The following is a 23,655-nucleotide window of genomic DNA, read 5'->3' as shown; positions in this document are numbered from 1 at the left end:
CCAATAAGAGGTCTCTCAACCATTCTACTTCTTGTCCAGCAGACGCAAGAGCCACAAACTCTAATTCCATGGTTGAGAGAGTAATGCATGTTTGTTTCTTGCTTTTCCAAGAAATCACACCTCCAACTAATGTGAATATCCACCCAGTTGTAGATTTATAATCTCCAACACTTGATATCCAACTTGTGTCGGTATATCCTTCTAGTATGGCAGGAAACTTACCATAATGAAGGCCAAGATTTTTGATCTTTAACAAATATCCGAAAATCCTAGTTATGGCCTTCCAATGTTCATCATTTGGATTGCTAGTAAATCTACTCATCTAACTAACTGCAAAAGCTATGTCAGGTCTGGTGCATTGCATTAAGTACATTAGACATCCAATTGCACTTGCGTATTCTAGTTGTGTCACGGTTCTCCCATTGTTCTTTTGAAGTTTGACACTAGGATCGAAAGGAGTGTTGACTTACTTAAAGTTTAGGTGTTTGAACTTTTCCAACATTTTCTCAATATAATGTGTTTGATTAAGTTCATAACCCCCATTATTTCGTTTTACTTTAATCCCTAGTATAGTGTCAACTAGTCCAAGATCTTTCATCTTGAATGTGGAAGTCAAAAATTTCTTTGTTTCTAATATTCCATTCATTTCATTGCTGATAATCAACATGTCATCAACATATAGACATAGAAATATCACAACACTTCCCCGCACCTTTGTGTACAAGCATTTGTCACAAGAGTTTGGAACAAACCCATTTGAAATTATGGCGGTGTCAAATTTTTGATGCCATTGTTTTGGTGCCTGTTTTAAACCATATAAAGACTTAACAAGTTTGCGTACCTTTTGTTCATTTCTAGGAAGCATAGAGCCTTCTGGTTGCTCCATGTAGATCTCCTCATCGAGATCTCCGTTTAGGAATGTTGTTTTAACATCCATTTGATAAACAATAAGGTTATTCAAGGAAGCTAGTGCAAACAGGATTCTAATTGTCATAGTTTTTGCTACCGGTGCATGTGTCAAAATAATCGACACCTTCCTTTTGTCTAAATCCTTTTGCTACTAGTCTACATAGACAATATCAGGCCTAAACCGAAGTAACACACAAAAAGAAGGCTTAAAGTGCAAAAGTTTCAAAAAGTTCAAAAAAAAAATATTTTAACATTACCCTGTTATTTTTAATAAAAGAGCAATATGGTCTTTTTATACAAAGTATGTGGGTATAAAGTGACACTTTGAGGGTGCTTATGATCTTACAATTACAACTTATAAGAGCTTCCAATTACAACTTTTAAGCTAGTTCATCTTATAGGTCTAAGGCCTTAATGTTCTTATTTCAAGTAATAAACAACAAGAAGCTAAGTTAACTTACATTTAAACCTTTTAACCAAATTGGTTTAAAAGGTCTATTGTTTAGATGTTCTAATATCAAGAAATACAAAGTAACAAACATGGCAAAGGTTGAAATGCAAAGTGAATCAAGAGAACAAGTAATGACAATAGAAAGACTTAAACCATTTCAGGATTAAATGGTCTATTCGTGTAAGAACATCTGTTAAGAATGATCTTAATGATTTTTCTTTTAAAAATTCTTAATTAGGAGAATTATAGTATTACAGTTTATAAAATTCTTAAAATTTATGCATCATCTTTAAACCTATACAAGAAAATAGTTTCATCAAAGTCATTTGACATTCATGCATCATCATAAAATTCTAAAAGGTCAGATTGTTTCATCAGTCATATTCATGAAAATTAACTGCACTCAGACAAACATATCAAACATTAGGTCCCAAGAAAATAGTTCAAAAACTAAACTATTAGGCCATTTACATGCAATGTACAAGATTATTCCAAACTTGACTTTGGACTCGTCATAAAAAATGGAGATTCAATATGAAAGTTATGTCCAATATAGATAAACATTAAAAATTTGTATTAAATAAGTTCAGCTTTGTATTGAATTGAGATATGGCTCTCATGTATAGTAAGATATACATAACCATGGCCAAAAAATGATTAAGACAAAATACAAGATGAAGGAACTGAACCGCTGATCCGTGAAAAACCAACACAGACCCATTCAAAAATACATCTTCCTTTCTCTTTTACATGAAATGTACAAGCAAGTCAACACTATACTACAAAAAATATACATCTCAAATATACAAGAGGGGGTGTTAAGCCTCGACGTTAGCTTTATTTCCGGAAAGGATGAGGGAGATTTCAAGACCACGGCTGAAGGCTTGATTAAATAGAAGGCGGGACTGGAAAGTGGAAATGAATGGAAACCATGATAAAAATGCTATTGGTGAAAAAATAATCATACCCATTCCAGCATCATACATTCTAGCAAACTCGCGAACAGAGTCCCACAAGCCAACACTTTTCATTAAACCCTTCCATGTAATTGCCAACTACAAAAGAGTAGAAAATTATACAAGATGTTAGGAGTGGCTATTGATTTCAATAAGGCTCTACAGATAATGTATTGCTGAAGGAAACTTCTAAGGTTCAAACTTATTTTTCTTGATAATTCTCAATAGTTTGTGATTCAGGGATGCCAAAAAAACTAGGAAACTTGTTTGCTAATGATTATTTGCTGTGTGCTAACAGTTATCCAACATGAGCTCCAGTTGATTCAATCAAGAAAAGTTATACAAAAATAAACCAAATCTAAAACTTACAGATAATATTCCCCATCCGGTGGGGATAAAAGCAAGGATACTCGCGAAAAGGTCGGGTATTGAAAGCGGAGTAAAAGCAACAACTAGACACACAGCTGCAACAAGGCCTATAGATACAACTCCCTGTAAGAATCTCAATACAAGCTGAAAATCGGCCGATTTTTTTGGGCTGTAAGTAAAGATCTGCAAAGCAAGGAAATATCATCAACCTAAGGAAATGGTCGTGTTATGAAGCTAAAAAGGGGAAGATAATTAAGATAGCCGGTGACGGAAATAAACAAATGGAAAAAATGCTCTACATGAAAAGACAAAATAGAAAAATGTATTATCCCAAATTATAAGTCACTTTACAATTTCAATGCACATTAATGTGATTTTTTTCAATATCCCCTCTATCATTTATTACTTTTTTCTTCAAATTCTTTAAATTTCTCTTTGATCTAAAATAAATGAAGGACAAGTATTAAGTCATGCATAATTTCTCTTTTCCATAGAGCATTAATTACATTTCTTAATTTGCGTGAAATGTCCAAAACTGCATATAATTTGGGACGGAGGGAGTAAAATTATCAGGATAAGTTCAAACCTTAAATATCAAGACAAATCCAACCAATACAGCCCATGAGAATCCATATATCTACAAAATAGAAAAGAGTCAGCACCTATAAATAAGAATTGAGTATTTGCTTTATGTTAATGAAATATTAAAAGCCCCAGACCATCTCACATGAGTATAACGTACAATTTACAGAGCAAAAGCAGTAATTTTGTATAATGTTTTTTGTTAGGACTCTATGTACATGATAAGTATCAAATACATAGAGGAAGATTAAATGTTTACCGCAAGTGATGTATCCTTTCCAGTAAGATGTAGCTTATACACAACACCATATTGAAACAAGAAGAACCTTGCACTCAAAATTGTCTCCAAGATACGACCCCTCAAAGTTTGGATATGCATCTACAGAAAGAGAAACTGTCATTAGAAATCAATACAGAAAGCATCAATATGACGACTATATAGATGTTGATCGGATTATTAGTATTTAGTTTTTGTTAATTGTTTAATGTTAAATTTTGACTATATCCATCACAAAAAGCATGCACCGTGGCACCATTTCTTGGATATGTTTGGTAAGCACCTCCGAAACATATATAAAAAACATGAGCTAGTATATCGTAGGTGTACACCTATAGTTATCAAAAGTCAAAACTAAACTAATCCGAGTTGTTGAAGTTATGGGTTTTTTAGCTTGAATACTATTGATTGATAATAACTTGATAGTAGCTTGATAATGGACTTGATACTAACTTGATTCAAAATATTAAACACAGTTGGAAATTTCTCTTTGATTATGGTCTACCCCTAGTCACCTAATTGCGGCATTTGGGTCGAACACTTTCATTGTGTTAGGCGAGAAGGGATGGATTTAATCCCACAATGCTTAGACACATGACTTGTGTAGTTCATTGCAGCCTCCAACACCTTCATTGTATTGGGTGTGAAGGGGTGAATTTAGTCCCACATTACTTAGAGACATGGCTTGTGTAGTGTTTATAATGTTTGAGTTGCCCTCACCTTACAAGTTGGTTTTGGAAGTTAAATTTAACCACAATTCTAAGATGGTATCAGATCCTATCCTAGATCTGTTATTGGGCCCCTCGCATTCTCCATGCTATAGGCAGCCCTCACTTTACAAGCTGTATTGTATGGTTGAACTAAGTCCAACCATAATTCTAAATAACACTAATATCTATTTACTTATTTATTTATTTATTAATAGGGATACAAGACTCATAATCCTAAATAAATAGGGGAATAAGCAAATATATCTTTGACTCTAATTAATGATACTTTTATATATTTTTTTAATATAAGCTCTTTCAATTTGATATTGATTATTGTTATTATCAATTGAATACTATTGATTGAAGTTATGGACTGTACCTAAGTATTTCCCAAGTTTAAATAAGCTCTTTCAATTTGATATTAATTATAGTTATTATCGAAAAATATTCTTTATGTTGTTTCAAAAGTAATTAGATCACTAATTTACTCATAAAGACTATGTTATACCCAACGGATAGGGCTAATGGGCTGATTACAATAATTACAACTACTTACAACCCTAATTAAAGGGTTTTGTTCAATCTCGGTTTTGGGATCATCATATTCTAGTTTAGAATATAAATGGCTTTTAGGGAGCTACACTATATTGATTCTAAAGACTTTCAATGTAAATATTTGAGTCACTTTTACACAAACTCAACACTAGTGCATTTATGCAAAAACTGAATTGTAAAAAATGCATTTTACACACAATTTAGGTTGAAAAAGTGATTTCTTTACTTTATAAAAGTAGAGCAATGCTTTATCTTGACCAGATAATTATACAAACAATCAAGTGAAACAAATTAATGTTACCTGTTCTTCCAGCCACCAAGACTCCCAACTATTTTCTCCCTTCACTCCTACTCCTCCTTTGTAAAGGAGCCAACTTGTCCAATCATCAAAATCTTCCACAGTCCTGTGTACCAGCCAATCATATTTGTAAACTACACCTTTGCTCACATAAAATAAGATTTAACAAATTCATCATCTCTCCAAACAATGAAAAATGATCTATTTAGAAATATAAAAGCATCCAAATTAAAATCAGGAACTTTCAATATGGTCCTCTAAATATGCAAAATTGACACCTCTTAATTCCTTCAATAATTAAAGCATCAAACTGGCATTTCATTGTCAACTTTTGATATCTAATTGGTAATTCAGCCTTCTGACAACAAATTAAGTATATTTCCATGATACCGAACAAATATATCTACCATATTTACATTATTTAAAGCACCAAGTAATTAAAACTCCAATCAACTTACTTCTGCCATTCAAAACCGGAAGGGTTGAAAATGTAAGGAGCGAAGAGCCAAGAAATAACGAGGAACCAACTGCTAAGAGTTAGCAAAACATATGTAACAGCACCTCCCTCTGCATATCCATATGCAATGTAAACTATAAGTAGTAGCGCTACTTCAAGCCTGTCGCATTGCACAGATATAATAACATCAATGTAACTCAATTTCCATCAACATTAACCAAAACAAAACAAAATTATTAGTTAACTATGAGTTCTACTCACGCTTTGACAAAGTGGCTTCGAGAATATAGTCTGTAATTTTCAGCAAACTTTATGTGGCGGACAACGAACCCTCTACCAGTTGCTCGGTACTATGGTGAAAGGTCAAACACATTCAACTTATGAATTATGAGTGTTCCAATGATGATAATAATAATAATAATAATAATAATAATAATAATAATAATAATAACAATAATAATAGTAATAATAATAATAATATTATTATTATTAAAAATAATAATAATAATAATAATAATAATAATAATAATAAGACATACTTTAGCACCTCCATGGAGAACTGTACGCCCAAAATAATGAGTTTTAGTTCCCAAAGAGAATGTGAAGAAGACAGAACACAACTGAAGTTGCATTGTGATGAAACTAAAAATAGCCTGCAAACATTTTCAAGAGATATAGACAATCTTTAAGGCCAGAAAGAACAGAATATCTAGATTGTTATTTATAATATCTGAAAACTGAATATAACTGATATATGTAATACGAGTTCAATATAGGATTAGGAAACGACGAAGGACGGATGAAAGTAGGAAATTGAATATAATTGATTCATTTAATACAAGTACAGTACGACGCAAATTCGAGAAACAGGACAATTTAAACTTAGGATATGAGAGCAGTGTATATATATTCATCAAAATAGAATATCTAAACAAACATATGTAGATCCAGAATTGAGTTTTTTAGTATGGATAATGAATGGATTTTTTGTTGTAACAATAAAAGTAATCCCATCCAGCACAAGATCCTTTGTAGCGCAGTGGTACTGTATTTCCATTTTACTCCACGAGACTTAGTTCTAATCTGCAACTGATCTTACTACTTGCAATTTTTAGATGTTTAAATTGTTATTGATCTGGAAAAAATATATAAATGGGCATATTAAACATGCCCACAACCCAGCTTATTAGACAATCAGAACCCTAAGTCCCCCTAAAACAATATTATCAATGCATAAAAAAAACTAGCTGCCACATGTGTCAATTTCTTCCTCCTGGTTGCGTTTAGGACTTCCAGCATCTTCCTTTTTATTATGTTTTCATTTATTCTTCTGTGTGTTCTCTTCTTTCCCATAGAACAGCATTCTTCTTGTTCTCTCACCATCTTTTTTGTCATGTTTTATTTATTGATGTTGTGCTTACTGTGTTATCGTTTTGATGTTTGGCTGGTATTCTAGCCATATCCAAACATATTTATTTACTAATAGTAAAGCCGTGTCAAGATTCTATCTGATATTCTTTCTGAAAAAACAATAAATAAATAAATAATAATAATGAGTACTTATAGGATACATATTTGATCATTTCATATACATATTTGTATCTATTTTGAAAATCTCAAGTCACATGTTTGTTAGACACAGAGTCTAAAAAAGATTTATATAGTGCACCCTTCTTCTTACAAGTCGGTTTTGCAAGGTTGAGTTAGGTCAAGCTCTAACTCTAATATTGTATCAGATACTATTGATCGGATCATGGACCACTCACTGTTTATATCCACACACCAAACCCATTAGTGTGATGGGCGTGAGAGAGTGTATTGAGAAAATCTCAAATCTTAGAACAGTTAAACATAGAGTCTGAAAAAAATTTATATAGAATGAACCCCTCACTTTACAGTTTTGTAGGGATGAGTTAGGTCAAATTCTTTTCTTATAGTATCAAATACGGACCAAGTATGGACACTTACGCATTTTCAAATATGAGCTTCCTAGGTGATAATGTTTTACAATACCTTAATATTTAATATTCTTAGTTTTATATTAATACTGATAAAACTAAACCAATTAAAATGAGAAAACAATCAAGAATGATATTCTGAAAACATAGACTAACCTTCAGTAATCCTAATTCAAGTATAAAACCCATTATCATTGGTACTGCAGTAAAAACACCAATCTGCACCAAAAACTGAGCATTCAAAGCTGCATCAAGTGCCGTGTTACCCAGCAGCTTTGCCTTCTCTGAGACAGCTTCATCGAGACCAGAAAATGCCTGAGAGCAAAAACATCATCAAGAAACAATATCAACTTCAATAAAGTCACAAACAGTAAGGATTACGAAATAATTGAATTTTTAAACAAAAACACTTTTCCTTCAAAAATCATGCCTGCAGCTCAACTCAAGATATAACATAACATGTAAAAACCCTAATTCAAAATCTATTCACTAAACTATTAGGTTTCATGCGACTAAAAATGTGACTAAATGAGAAATGTCCCACATTTGCAATAAGTCTCCTACCCTACAAGCCAGTCCGTCATGTTAAACGTGATTTGAGTATTACTCATCTTGCTAAAAGTTCTAATTGAGCGTGGAACATTATTTGTTAGAAAGGACAGAGCAACTACAATAACCAGGAAGATACTATATCCTTTGTAAATAAGGTACAATAAGATAAAATAGTCCACCCAGAGTGAGACAAAAGCAGTTAAACATAGCAGATACTTGAACAAAACTTAACGGTTTACCAGGTATGCTCTTCCATACAGAAATACATATACTGTGAGCACTGTCATCTGCATAATACGAAATCAGATAAAGTCAATGGACAAACAAAAACAGTCAACATCACCATATTTTCCAAGACATAATGAGAGCTTAAGAGCTATACCATGGTACAAACATAATAACCAACAGTTGTGAAGTAGAAAGAAAGCATTCTGAAGAAATCAAACAGTTGCCCGAGCCTGTAAATATCCCTGCTAAGCACTTGCTCTCCATTACCACCTGCTACTTTCCCTTCAAAGAGGGCAATCTGGTTCAAACCAACATCCCTTCCTTTTCCAACCTAAAGAAAAAGAAGGTAAGAGCAATTAGCAAATAGAAAAGTTACATGAAGCTAAAACCAGAAAGTATCCACAGTGTACTTGTATATTCAACCTGGATGTATTCATGGTGTGTGACATTTCCAAGTCGCAGCGTAGAGTTGAAACCTGCACAGCATATTTATTTCTCACTTCACCAGATTAATCATATAGAACAAAAGCATATAGAAGGAAATAATAAAAAGAGATCATTAAAAACTTGCACAGTCATGGATGGTCCTAGACATATGGCAAGAATAGACAAGTCCCAATCCTAGTGTTTTATAAGTATTACTATTAATTCTTAAATGCACCTGGTTTATAAAATGCATCTCCTGAAAATAGTATAATGACCAGTCATTGTCTATCTTTCACCACATTATTGTCAGAAATGCTTAACTAAGAATTATTTGACAGCTGCACTATCTGCTGCCAGCCAAGCACTCATAGATAATACTCTTAGTTACAGTATTTATCCAGCCGTACACACTGCTCACCACAAAAGCAAACATGCATTACAGAAACGATTCTTTACTCACCAGCATATATATCTTCACTAATATTAATAACACGTGAAGCTTTACTAATCCCTCCTCGGGTTATGTGAAATATTCTGTCAAATACATCTGGGTGCCCATAGTGCATGCGGACTCTGCAAGATTTTTTCCCAACAAAAAAAATTGTAAGTAAATCTAAATTAATAAAAGCTCTAACTAGCATTATTTGGGAGAGTATACACTTAACTGGATTGAGTTTCAAAATTAAGCAGCACACGATTAAATTCAAGATAAAGTTAATAAATGAATGCCACTTGGGTTAATTACCTTCAGATCAAAAAATTCAATTAAAATCCTTATTTCATTTATCTATTAACAACTCTCTAGATACTATGTGTGTTTATTCACGTGAAGATAAGGGTGTAATCGACAAAATATTAATTAATGTTGTCTTAAGTTTCTTAAGCACAAAATAAATAGTTATGCCAATTTTCTTCCGGAACAACAACTAGAAAAAAAAATAGAGGATATAATTACCACAATAATAGTGTAAATAGTGTAAAAATTCAAAGGGGCAATTGTCAAAGAATTAAAACGGAACCTCTTGTGTGTTATTAATAATTCTGATATACCTAAAGTACTATGATAAAATGCCCCGTGACAGGATTAACACACCCTGTCTGTGTTTGTTTGAACACCTTAACCAAACTGTATTCTCTTTTTCACTGGGTGTCTATAAATATCTTCAAGTATCATGTAGAGCATCTAGATCCATATATGTACCAAAGCTATAGTTGATAGGAAGCTAAAGACTCCTCTTAGAATTGTGATATGACCTAACTCAACCTTACAAAACCGGCATGTACAGTTAGGCTTGTCCCCAATTATAAACATATGTTCAGGCCATATCTCATCTGATATGGGACTCTTAACACACACTTTCACACCCAACACTATCGGGCTTGGTGCGTGGATATAATTGATAGATGGCCAAATAGCGGAAATCTTATAAAAGGTGGTCCAACAGATCTTAGATAGGCTTTGTTCCCATATTAAATTTGGACAAGGTCTAACTCAATCTTACAAATATATGTAACATCAACCAGGATTTGAAAGTCATCATAATGAAGTTGTCCCCCCTTATAAACATATGTTTGGACCAAATCTCATCCAATGTGAGACTCTTAACGACTCCATTTAAAATAATCGGTCTAAAGCTCTAAAATCTTTGTAATACAAAATTGATACATAAGTGCAGAAACATCAACAAGGATTTGAAAGTCATCATAATGTTTTGTTTTTGGTTTCCCATAAATTCCCCAAAGTAGCCAATCTCGGATAACGTGTGGAGCGGCTGACCCCAAAAACAAGATAGCGGAATAGACTATAGCGGGATGACCCCTATTTGATCATATTTTGGACAAATTACATGAATAAACTATAAACATATATTTAATGTAAAATTAAACAAATAACTTGAAACTCATAAAAGGTTCATAAATCAAAGCACAAGGCTGCAAAGAAGAAAAGGAGGAACAATGTGAATGTAAGAAAAACAGAGAAGAAAAAGAAAATCAGAGGAACAATGTGAATGGAAGAAAAACAGAGAAGAAAAAGAAAACCAGAGGAACAATGGATGCAAAGAAAGTAACGGAGAAGAAAAAGAAAACCAGAGGAACAATGGATGCAAAGAAAGTAACGGAGAAGAAAATGAAAGAACAAACCTGAAGAAAATGTTAATAAAAGAAAGAAAGTAAGAAGAAGAAAAAAACCACCTGAAGAAAATGTTAATAAAAGAAAGAAAGTAAGAAGAAGAAAAAAACCACCAGAAGAAAAAAGATATGATGGAAGCAAAACAAAGAGCAGAGGGAGAAACGACCACAGATGCAGAACGAAGAAAGGAGGAACTAAACGGCTGCTGCGGTTGAAGAACGAAATCCAGAGAGGAGGGAAATGTTACGTGTGGTTTGTAAGCTGGAACTGCAGAAGAAAGAAACGAAGTGCAGAAACGATGGATGGAGGACAGTTTGGGTTGAAGAGGTACTCAAATTTGATGGGCAAACCAGAATTACACTCACAACATTGGGACAACCCTCCACTGAAGATAATCTTATTCAAGGCGTGTCAGTAAGAGTTCAAATTCTTATTCTCCACATTGTGGAAGTCTAACCCCGTCCGCTAGACCCCATATCCTTGTAGGTATCAAAATGTTACCTTTACAGTATTAAATCATTATGCTGGCATTGAATAGTAAAACATAAATTGGACTTCTGGAAAGAAAAAAACAACAAATATTGAAAGTATCTGAGGCTTGCCGATATAGAACGCTGCCAGAGACAGATCTAAACACTAATGCTATTCATGGTAGATGCAATCATCAAAAGCCAATAGTCTTAACATAAATCAAACACGACAACGAGTCAGCGATTGTTCACAAGCTAAAAGAAAGAAAACTTAGGAGTATCATTCTTAGAGAATGAAAAACAACCACCACTACTACCATAGCTTTGTCCCACCAAGTGGAATCAGCCACAAAGATCAAACGACACATATCAAACCATAAACATGTTTTGAAATGTATATCAACAGCAATAAACACAACTTACTTGAGAGGATTTGCTAAAACACGTTGAGCTAAGGTTACAAAGCTAGTTTCTTGATTCGACATGAACCAAGCCAACGATGAAACACTGCAGAAGCATCAGCAAGCAATATGTAAGCAAATATGGAGGAACTAAAGCCCAATAGTGTAACTTCATTTAATGAATTTCTTAAAGGTGAATGTTATACCTTCCCGTAAAAACATGTTCCCTCACTCCGAGAATCGTTGGAGGGCGACGGCCGTGATTCGCATGAAACTCCTCAAGAAGATTTCTCATTTTCATCGCCTCCTCAAGATAATTGTCCTAGAAAACAAAATGTATCCAATAAATATGTCTGGAAAAACTGATGAAGTTACTTTACCATTTACAGCATATATTTAACGGGATACAAGATATTTCTCCACTAAATATTGCTAGTCCCTCCCGAACACCTAGTAAAACTGAATATGTATTTCAAGTTAAAGAATAATTTACAAGCACTAATCTGTTTATATAGGCAATTCTAACATAAAAGCATGACTAATGGACTACTAGGCCGAATACAGATTACTACTACTGATAAATATAAAAATACATTATTTACAACAGCTAACATCGGCTAGTGAACCAAATAATGATCCAAGAACAATAAGTAAATGTTTGAGAAACCGCATTAACTACATATATGGCCAAGTAGTCCTCGAGAGGATTGTAAAATTCTCATTTCATGATCTTGCTTTTTGGATTGAATTAGGCCTAGCCCAAATTCGAAGATAACGAAGACTACCCTAGATCTGTTGGCCACCCGTATTTGTCCATGTTTCAGATTCAAACGCACAACATGAAGAGTGTGTTTTGAGATGTAACATTGATGCGAGATATGACGAAAGTAGTCTTTATAAGGCTTAAAAAATTCTCATCTCTTCCGATAACTTTTTGGATTGAAGTAGGACTCACCAATATTCTAAGAATGTAAAATGGGAGAAACAATATTTTGCAAATAAAAGCAAATATATAGAATCGGGGTGAAGTACTATAGGATAAAATTTGCTAAACAGTGAGACTGCGAGATATAATACGATATATAAAAAAAGTACAAGTATCAAGCATAATTGTTGAAGAGACAGAAAGTGATAATTATCATGAGAAAATGTCCTTACCTGATTCATATCAATAGTTTGAAGTGCATCACCACGAGTGAATACTATTGCATGGTTTTGGTTCTCAGGCTTTCCTTCACCGAGCTTTGGATCCCCAGGAAGTTTGATAGAATATATTTCCTTTGTGCAAAAAGAGCATAAAGAACCCGTCAATAAAAGAACACAAAGGGAGATAACTGTATTTGATCAACCATATTTTATTAACAACTTAGTAATCCACGGAGCAAATAAAGTCCCAAAATAGCACCATGATTTCTATTTCAATAATGATTGACAAAGTATTCAATCCAAGAACAAAAAACAGCATTGAAACTGAAAATAAAAAGGAAGAGAAACGGATAAATTTAGGAAACTGAAAATAAAAAGTATCCATCAAGGCCCTGTGTATAAGGTAAGCAAACAATTAACAATAAATCTCTTTGAATAAAAAAAGTTTATTCACAAATATAATACCAGTGGACAAAGATAACTTATCTACTAAACAAAGTAACTAGAGGCAAGACAAAAGCCCTAGAAATAATCATGTACATTGCACCAAAGAGAGGTTATAAACAAAAAAACAATAATTTCTCTAATATAACTACATTCACCGTTTCCTTGTTCAAATGTATAGAAACAGAAAACATGATGAAAATAAGGTTGCAATTTTGTAAATCAAAAGTCAAAACAAAACTGAAAATGATCTCATAATTGGCAGATGTCTTTCCTAAATCTTGGAGAGGTCCTCGAATCGGTTATGTATGTAACAAGTTTGGTGCATATGATTTAAATGCTCCAGCCTGAGGGGGGATGCTGAAAATTTATTACCGATCAATGTATTATTTGTATAGGATTTGTATTTGTATTTATTTTGTATATTTCCTAGATCCTATACAAATGTGACCCCGTTTTATAGTTTAGACAGTCTCACCGTATGTATTTCTGATTTTCTCTCTTTCGTCACAGATAAAAACAATAAACAGCAACGCAGACGAATTCATCACATTTTAGGCATAAAAACAATCACCCAAGCCAAATGTGGAATTGCACAAATCCAAATATTTCAAAGCACAAACCTTCACACAAACATATAACATCAAAAACATAAGCAGAAACACCAGTAGCAAGTTAATGGGAAATAATAATGCGTAAAAATGGCATTAGTAAAAGCTTTTTTCCACCTGATCCTTTCCATTTATATCGGCTTTGACAAGCTTTGAGTAAAACACTCGTGGGGTGTTTTCGTCAGTTGTACTTTCGTCAACATGAATAAAAGCAACTCGGAGACCCTCATTCCTGATTAAAGACAGATTTGATGTAAGTTAAAGTATTTGAAAAAAAATAACAGAAATTATACTTTAATTGTGAAAAATCAGCAACGGCGGCTTGACTAAAATTATCTACCAGCATCAAGGCATGAATGAGATGGCATTCATCAACATCCTCCCCTACTATTACAACATTTACATCACAAAGAACTTAAAATAAACAAATTAATAACCACAATGCTTCCTGTGAATGCCACAGGTGAATGCCACAGGAAAGATACTACTCCCTCCATCTCATAAAAAGTGTTTCAGTTGCACTTTTTCTATGTCTAAATATAAATGTCTCTTTACAATAACAACATAACGTTTATTTATTTTTCCAATATTATACCCTTATTTTTTAACTTTCACTCTATTTCCACCAACTATAATTAATAAGGACATTTTAGTAAATGAAACTAATTATATCATTAAAATCAACATATCTAATCATTTTCTTAAAAACCGCGCATAGCTCAAATAAGGCACTTAGTATGAGATGGAGGAGTAAGAAAAAATGATTCCCACTAAGATAAGTTATTGAATCTTCTGAGGTTCTAGAATTTATAATAATTCCCTGTTAGCCCTTTCCCAATAGAACTGTAACTGACTATCCAACGATTTTTGACAACTCTGCAACTATTATGGCACTTGCAAAAATATCAACAGAAAAGATAGAGCAAAACATGCAATACACTAACAAATACACACACAAAAATATAGATACTCTCAAATCTCAAATTCCAGATGCCGATATAAAATATATAATCATACTGCCAGTCTTGACACTAAGAGTGCTTGGTAAAATGCAAGCACGCGATTTTGATACCTCTGCAACAACAAAGCAATATCAGCAGCTTCTGGTGCCTTTCGCTGCTTTTGTTGACCATAAATTTGGCATGATACAACATATGTAAACTTCAAATCTGCCTGTGCACGTGATTCTCGGGATGATTCAAAACCTTGACTTGTAATGAAATTGTTCTGAGAATAATTGTCCACTATAGATACAGCAAATGTCAACAAATATACATGTCAAGCTTAATTAGAACAATAAAAAACAGAAAATGACAGTGCAACACGAAATATTTTTATTTAACTACCTCCCAGTGATCTGCTCTCTAGATAGCTCTGCAGCACCAAAGCTCTCCTGTAATACATCATTCCACGTACTGAAAATTCGAAGAGGAAGGGATTGAAGAAACATCAGCGCACTGTTCAGGGAAGAGACCAAAATTTTGGGAAATACACTATTTACCCATCAACTCATGTCAAATAGAAACATAAACTCAGACAAATAGGAATTGCCAAGAATTTATAACCTGTTCTTGCCAGAGTCTGCCCTCGATAAGATGCCCAAAAACGAAGTTCCAAAGTGTCACTAGAACTTTCTTGAAGTTCTGCATCCTCAGTAGATGAAACTCGACCAATTCTTTCAAGAAAGTTGTCCCATTCATCTGCAATATAAAACAGTTAATTTCAATCCCAAACTAGCAAAGTTCATCATAACAAAAACCATTCCGTGTTTTACTCCTATCCGCAAACAGATATAGCTTTTCATACAGTTCTTTCTTGACAGATAAATTAGCATGATAAATTTACTTCCCCTCTTACTTTTATTTTGTTTTATCTTCTGCTCTAAAATTGGATAAGATTGGGGAAGGGGAACACAATAGGGTATTAATGAAGTTTCAAGACAACAATTAATGGATAAAAATTGCAAGTGTGAAAAGTAAATACAGCTCTTACAAGGGTTCAGTCAGTCAACATTTTAGAAACATAATATTGCATTAGTGTTCTTTCAGAAAAAGTTAGGTAAGCTTTCAATTTTACATCATGATTCATGAATATACTTGGATACATTGAGTACTGAGAACTCTAAGAACTTTAAACATTAACGCTTTTATTCTTCACAAAGGGGAATCAAAGAGAATAGAAACATTACCTGGAAATATCTTTTGAAGATAGAATAGAATAGATATTCCATCTTCATTCTCCTTTTGTAATTCAGATGTACTATAAAGCACAGTTTCACTATAGTATGGAGTGAAAACGCTATAACAAACAAAACACAAGCATCAAATGTTAATGTTGAGAAAGATAGAGAGAAACACAATAAAGTATTTGCATAAGCACACTCATATACCTGAATGGCAATGTTTCACTAACAGGTTTTGCTGATGGCATATCCATAAATAATGAATTTGCAAAAAACTCCAGTCTTCTCCTAGCTTCTAGATTTTTTGGAACATTAGCAGCAGAGTCCTTTACAGTAAGCAGAAGATGCAACCGCTTCACAAGCTCTTTCTACAACAAACCTTAAAAATTACTTGATATGTATAAACAGTGAAAACAATGACAACTTGAATGAAAATACAAGGCACTTACAATTTCAGGATCATTAGGCCACTGTATCCTAGAAAAAAGGCGGCCCTCATCCCTAGCCCTTGCTAAAATGTTCCATGTATCAAGATTCTCTCTGGAAATAAAAAAATTAGTGACAAATATTAAGAAGAAAAAAATAATCTATAAAAAAGTTAAGTAATTTCACTTATGCAACCATGTACCTTAAATCGGAGGACACAAGGTCATGAGTAACAACATCATACAGCTCATAAACAGCTTTTGCAGCACCTTTTGCAAGTGCGGGATCATTTCGAGTCTGACAAATAAGGAGGGGGTATAGTTACTATATCATTTGTACCAAATATTGATGATTTTCTACATTATTAAGTTATTTCTGTTAATAGTGGAGTATTTCTAATGCTTGATTATAAGATAGAACAAACTACCCAGAAAAATAAGATAAGGATTAAAAATAGCCAACCAAAGAATTACCAGAAGTCCAGTCAATGCCGTAAGTCTAGACATAACAAGCGGAAGCTTCTTGAGGGTCAAGGTTATAACAAGTGACTCCTCTGATATACTGCTATTGATCTCACGAAAAATTCTTTCCACCCTGTAAAGGAGAATATTTACAATCTTTCATCAAGAACGTATCTGACGCTCATCAAAAATTAATGTACTAACCAATGAAATGAGAAGAACGTTAATTTAACATTCAAAAGAAATTACAACAGATTCTTAAGAGTCATACATTGGATAAGACAAGACCTAAACAAGCTGATTTTGTAAGGGTTGAGTTAGGCTCAACTCAAACTCTATGTTGGAATCAAAGTCTATCCAATATCCAATGGTTCATCGGCTATCGGACCACTCGGGGTGTGACGGAGTGTGTTAAGAGTCTTACATTAGATTATATAAAGCCAACACATAACTTGATAAGTGTGGAGAATCACCAACTTACAAGACGGTTATGTAAAGATTGAGTTAAGCCTGACCCAAATTCTAAGTCGGATAATTAAATTTCCACTAGATAATCCATATGCTACAAATGTAAAAGTAAATAAACTAATAAATAGGATTAGATCGCATCATTAAATTAGAGGTGTCATTTTGACACAAAATCCAACAACAATATGAATGGTTAATGTTCTTCAAAATACATTGTTAATTACAATTGTACAAAAGATCCCTAATGCAGCCTATACGAAACCTTAAACCTAACTTTAGTCCACTACAGCTTTCAAAACAGCAACACACTTATCCGAGTTAAAACCAGAGAGAAATATGGTATTGGCACTCATGTCATGACAACACAAAAAAACACTAAAATAAAGAAGACTAAGGAGATAGAACTAGGGAGTGAATGCCATTATTGTCAGAGCACCAAACTTAGGCGAATTTGCAGTGAAACGCGGAAGGTATGTTGTTGGTACTGCTCTGACAATACATTGGATTTGTAAAACTTTATGCAAGGAAAAAAGAGAAGGGAATAAAATAAGGAAACAGAACATTATAATAACAACTCTCAATAGATAAGGTCAAGATATTATGAGATATTTTTTTTTTCTAACAACTCTCAATAGCTTTAGAAACTCCCATAAATATAGCCCTCGACTCTCATTATCTTTGTAGATGGATTTAATATGTATGCCTTCTCTAACCAAGAATATCCAACACAAAAGTATATGCAGTAAGATATGGCAGTAGAGTTCATACCAAAGTCTTCCTTCATTATCAACTAAGGAATATAATATTTTTTCAATACTGCAATAGCACTCCTTAACTGCATATGCCATATATTCATCCCTAGAGATCCTGCTCCACAGATCTGCCTGTGTATCTTTGCAGTCCACAGCCAAATCTACCGCCAACAGGATCTGAAAAAAGAAAGATATTACACCAGAGTGCATATGGAATCTATGAAAACTAGAGAAGTCTCTTCAAAATCCTTTCCAAATTATTCATATTACATAGTAGTTCCACCTTACTGCTTAGCAGAAACAAAGGCCATTGAACTAATCTCAGAGTTCCTGCATTGCTAGGAATAGAAAGTAGGTCCATTTCCCTGGAACAGTAAAAAATAAACAAATAGCAACAGATCAAAAGCTATGAGCGGCAACACAGGACTATAAAACCCAAAAAGACAACAAATCATGTTTCTCAAATTTCCTTAGAGCAAAGAAATATTAACAGACAGAAAAGGAAATGTATAGTAATAGATCAATTATCCTTCAACATTTAGTAAATGAAGGGGAGGGAAATTTAAGAGATCAAAATGCAAAATAATCCACCCATTTACTTTGCATAAGTTTTTGTTACACACCATAAGTTTCTTTGACTCCATCACAACAGAAGAAAACAAACAGAAAAGGAATAGGTTGAATATTGCAAAGCTTTTCAGTTTCAGTGCACAAGATTTTTGAAACATAGTCAAGTAGCAAGTTTACTTCGACTAACCTATTGCTAATATAATCTTCCTCACGCAGGCTTTTGATTATCTCATTCCAAAATGGAGCAAACATGGCAGCATATGATTTGTTCATATCCTGAGAACCCTGTAACAAACAGACCACATTCATTTACCCATACAGCATACTATATATTCTACGCAAAAGATGGTGCATGAATAAGATGACAACAATGGCAAGCAGCATATTTCCCCTCGGTTAAGTAGAAAAAACACGTCAAATGTCCTATTATCAATCGCATAACTTTGATGTGTACACAAGCAAAGAGTCAATTTCTGCTAACACCAGAAATGAAAATTGACATACACACGGAATCACTAACGTAAAAATTAAAATCTAACTGATATCCAAACTTTAAATTCAGTAAACACATTACTCCCTTCAAATGTGAAATTCTCCAAACTTTGAAATCAGGTCAATCAACTACATACTACCTCTGGTCTTATTTATAAGAAAAAGTTTGTTTTTTTAGATTCATTCAATAACTAATGTATTCCGCCTATACTTTGTCCAAATACATTGTTTATTCAATGAATCTAAAAAGCAAATTTTTTCTTATAAATAGGACCAGAGAGAGTATTACTCAAAGAATATTTGATATTGAATTGTCAGTTTCATCATACAAACACATTGCGTGTATGTTTCACAGTACTGACAACGAATACCCTTAGTCAAGATTTCTTAAACTCAAACTCAGCCTCCTTTATGCCTATCACCTTGCTCAACAAAAACGATAAATTGTGAAGAAATTATTATCATTATGGAGAATTGCACAGACCTACAGAATCTGAACCAACTAAAACAATCAGGAATAAAAACCAAAATATGTTCAACTACTAAAACTTACTCAGTGGCATTTCTAGGACCTTGTTTAGTAGGTGAAAATTAATTACCTTTATTGATATTTGTATATATTTAGAATAGAATATTCCATAAATATATCGTAGTATATTCCTCATGTAATTAATACAATTAGTTGTGTAAATCCCTATATAATAGAACTTCAGCAGTGTTATTCAAACACACGGTTTACCTAAATATCTCACTTTCTCTCGTATTTCAACATGGTATCTAGAGCCTATTGAGAGGCAACCTTTCACCGTGCTTTACCCGGATATATAATATTTGAATTGATTGGTGGATGTGTCAGGTGAAGGTCCCCATAGGTCACTAAAAATAAAATTAATAGTGTGTGAAGTCTGTGAGGGTGACAATGCAATCTGTGAAATTTTCCTATACAACAAGCTGTGCAAAAAATGGTATCATTTGAATAGACAAGGAATACTACATTGTGAGACAAAATTTGTAAAGTATGGGAATTGGGATACCCTAACCTAAGATGCCAGGAAAACTGAGCATTATTAGGTATAGGACTTGTTACATGGGAAGTGCCAGGGGTAAGTAAACTAATACTGGGAACAGAAGAACTGGATTAACTAACAAGACAAACTGCAGTTGATGAGGACTTGGACTGATGACCTTGAGACAAAAAATTAAGATTAGGGAATTCATTTAGGCCATCACTAACCACACTTCCTTGAAGAAGAAAATCCTTAGTATCCTGAGATTTAACAACAAAGTAATCAAGATGAAATTCAAAGAATACAGAGTTGCCTTTAGCAAAACGACCAACACTTATTAAATTATTTGTATTAGAGGGCACATGCAGTAAATTATGCAAAACAACTCTAGTATTGGGTGCTAAAGAAGATAGGAAAGTAGTTGAGCAAGAGGAACAAATAGGTAAACCTTGTCCATTTCCTATAAAGATTTGATCAGGAACACATTGTTGAATTGGGAGTTGTTTGTGACATGATAGCTTGCTCCAGAGTCAGGAAACTATAGGTAGAATTGGTATGAGGTGTATTGGTAGTATTGGTAGGCATGGCATTGGGTTGAGCGCGATTGGTAGGTCGGTCTGTAGGTAGGGAAGGATTGAGAATGATTCCAATAAGGGCATAACCTTGAGGAGGAGCATTTGCTTGAGAAAAATAGCCTTGATTGCCTTGTGAAAAATCATGATTGTAGCCTTCATAATGAGCAGGAGCAGGAGCCTGAAGTTGCTAATTAAAACGATGATAACAAATTGAAGTGTGAGCAAATACATAACAAAATTGACACTGAACATTGTTGAAGCGTCCCTTGCCACGTCCTCGACCCCCTCTTCCTCCTCTACCACGAGAGAAGCCTCTCCAAAAGGGTTTGAAAAGGCAACGTAGATCCATCAGAGATAGCAGCAGTGACAATGGAATGAGAAGGATCGTCGGAGGAGGAGGGAATATCAACTTGTGGCTTAGACAATGTGAGATCGATAGAGACTACATCAAGTAGCACTTTCTTGTTAAACATCGAAAGGTGCATGTCATGCGCAATTAAACGAGTTTCAATTTCTTCAAGTTGAATCATCTCAAATTTGCACTCTATGACAGAGATGGTTAATCCATAGTCCTGTGAAAGGCCATCAAGAATAATATCAATATGTTGTCGAGTTGGAATGGGATCCCCAACTGAGGCTAGAGAATCAACAAAAAGTTTGATTCGTGAGAGATATTCAGTGATATTGCGTCATAGAAGGTAGTAACGTGCAATTCTGAAAGTAACTGCCGTGCACGAGCACGAGTAAATTCTAGAAATGGTCATGAATGCGAGACAAGAGTTGCTATGCGGAACGCATCCAAGAATACGAGTCATCACTGAACTGGAAATAGTTGATTGAAGCCATGAAAAAGCCATTGACCTTGCTGTGTCCAGGCTCGAAACGAGGATTTTCAATGAGCACACCAGTGACCGCACCACTGGAGAGAGGTTCTGGAACTTCGCAGTAGAGAACAAGTCTTGAAGATTATGAGCATTAGTGACTGGTTCAATTTGTTGAAGCCAAACGATAAAGTTCGTTTCATCAAGTTTCTTTGAGATCTGCAGCTAAAACGTTACGAGATCTGTTTTGGAGGATGATTGCAAAGGTGGTAGTGGCAGCAGAGGTGGTGGAGGAGGAGACTAAGACGATTTAGCCATGATCAGAACTGTGGCTCTAGGATACCATTTAGAAATGATGAAAGAGAGAATTATTCATCTCAAAATATGCAACTGTAATATGTTTTCATTGATTGTAACAAAAAAGTTCCAAGAGTTTAAATAGGATTTACTATCCTACACTCAACAAGGGGTTAACATACACCCTTGTAACAAACAACAGAATACTAACATGTCAGTTTTGGTTGTCAAAATATCATTTATGTTATTCTATTATTATAGAATTTCTAAAATGCACAACTTAATATTCATTGCTGGATCCTAATCATATCAATATCCCAATGGAAATGGATAACTTCATACGCCACTAATTATGTATGACCTTGAATTATCAACCCACAATTCTAAAGCTTTATTCTACAGTCAATCCTGTTGAGTTAAGAGACAAAAAAGTAATTAGACTAGCAAAAGCTACTAACTGCCACAATTGCCTTAGTAGCTGCTATGCTTTTGTCACAATGGGTGCAAAATTTGATACGTTGAGGGTAAAAATACAAACAAAACAAAAACAGAGGCCGCATCAGTGCATGTGCCTCACAGTCACAGATCCACATGTGAGTCTACCCCAGAATATAACCCGCCCTCACAGTACCAGTAATAACAACAATCATAAATGATAATAATGATGATCACCTGAGTTGATGGTCCATTGATGGGAATCCTGAAAAAGCACAAACGAAAACAAATTTAGCATGAAAAAAAAATGCATTTCGAATAAATCAAACAATAACACAACTTGTTATATATGGTGACAAGCACAAAAAAAAACTTTGGATAACTAAAAAATTACAGGAGAAGAAAAATATATTGAAAGACACAAGCAAAAATATTGACTTTATTGGGTGTATTGATATTTAAAAAAACATGCCACTGGGATTTATGGGATATAATCTACCATTGGAAAGATTAGATTCATACTTTGACACTTTGTCATTCTTTTTTTCCGAGAATAGAATTGTTTTCTATTATGTTTGTTTATGTTTGTGTGTGTTTAGCCTTGCCTGGCAAGCCTTTGTTGATAGTCTCCCTGCAGCCAGATTGGCATCAGTTAGTTAGAGGGATCTGCTAGCTGGCACTGGCAGTTACACTACATGTAGGACAAATTCAACTTATGTGTGGGTTTAGTAAGTGTAAAAACTATGTAAACCGAACTCTTCAGTATACACGAGATTGAGATTGCAATTTTCTCCAAACCTTTGCCTTTCTAATATGGTATCATTGAGCTCAGGTTTGAACCATGGCCTGTGAAAATCCTCCTCCTTCGTCACCACCACTGTTAAATGTGACACAGTTGAACTCACGTCCTCTGCCGCAAGATTCGGCAGCTTCATCTGATTTAATTACTTTCCAATTGAAAATGTCTGATATGATCGATGAAGAGAATGATAGACTTCTTAATATGGATAGTAATTTTTATTGATGAGCAGATATTGGTAGTTACTTTTATTGATGTCAGTTATGTGTGGAAGTTATGGGTTATGTGTGTTTCTGTTTTAGAATAAATAGACAAAGGAAAAGAGAAACAAATTAAGGTAAAGTTATTGAATGGTTTTGGGTGGGAGAGACCAAGCTAATTCTTGGAGGGGGAGACCAAGATTCTCAAATTTCTTGGATTAGATTATGTGTGTATTATG

General features: G+C 34.0%; 1 protein-coding gene across 1 annotated transcript in view; it reads right to left on the bottom strand.

Annotated features, from left to right (window-relative positions):
• Positions 1-1,915: 1,915 nt before the first annotated feature.
• The window catches only part of LOC127084257 (callose synthase 10), a 44,284-nt gene continuing 22,544 nt past the window's right edge, over positions 1,916-23,655 (bottom strand). The window contains exons 23-51 of the mRNA XM_051024681.1: positions 22,655-22,682; positions 18,978-19,075; positions 18,504-18,585; positions 18,237-18,397; positions 17,013-17,133; positions 16,742-16,836; positions 16,563-16,653; positions 16,321-16,481; positions 16,120-16,229; positions 15,497-15,631; positions 15,278-15,346; positions 15,004-15,175; positions 14,049-14,163; positions 12,889-13,008; positions 11,937-12,052; positions 11,753-11,836; positions 9,189-9,301; positions 8,726-8,778; positions 8,457-8,633; positions 8,314-8,361; positions 7,679-7,837; positions 6,104-6,217; positions 5,826-5,914; positions 5,566-5,724; positions 5,111-5,213; positions 3,527-3,646; positions 3,272-3,322; positions 2,686-2,868; positions 1,916-2,415 (exon numbers count right to left, since the gene is read on the bottom strand). Coding sequence (XP_050880638.1) covers positions 2,179-2,415; positions 2,686-2,868; positions 3,272-3,322; positions 3,527-3,646; positions 5,111-5,213; positions 5,566-5,724; positions 5,826-5,914; positions 6,104-6,217; positions 7,679-7,837; positions 8,314-8,361; positions 8,457-8,633; positions 8,726-8,778; positions 9,189-9,301; positions 11,753-11,836; positions 11,937-12,052; positions 12,889-13,008; positions 14,049-14,163; positions 15,004-15,175; positions 15,278-15,346; positions 15,497-15,631; positions 16,120-16,229; positions 16,321-16,481; positions 16,563-16,653; positions 16,742-16,836; positions 17,013-17,133; positions 18,237-18,397; positions 18,504-18,585; positions 18,978-19,075; positions 22,655-22,682 — 3,364 coding nt within the window. The 3' untranslated portion in view covers positions 1,916-2,178. The remainder of the gene's footprint in view (positions 2,416-2,685; positions 2,869-3,271; positions 3,323-3,526; positions 3,647-5,110; positions 5,214-5,565; positions 5,725-5,825; positions 5,915-6,103; positions 6,218-7,678; positions 7,838-8,313; positions 8,362-8,456; positions 8,634-8,725; positions 8,779-9,188; positions 9,302-11,752; positions 11,837-11,936; positions 12,053-12,888; positions 13,009-14,048; positions 14,164-15,003; positions 15,176-15,277; positions 15,347-15,496; positions 15,632-16,119; positions 16,230-16,320; positions 16,482-16,562; positions 16,654-16,741; positions 16,837-17,012; positions 17,134-18,236; positions 18,398-18,503; positions 18,586-18,977; positions 19,076-22,654; positions 22,683-23,655) is intronic.

The sequence above is a fragment of the Lathyrus oleraceus genome, chromosome 5 (assembly GCF_024323335.1).
Source record: "Lathyrus oleraceus cultivar Zhongwan6 chromosome 5, CAAS_Psat_ZW6_1.0, whole genome shotgun sequence".
NCBI classification, from domain to species: Eukaryota; Viridiplantae; Streptophyta; class Magnoliopsida; order Fabales; family Fabaceae; genus Lathyrus; species Lathyrus oleraceus.
This window is presented reverse-complemented; position numbering and strand designations above follow the sequence as displayed.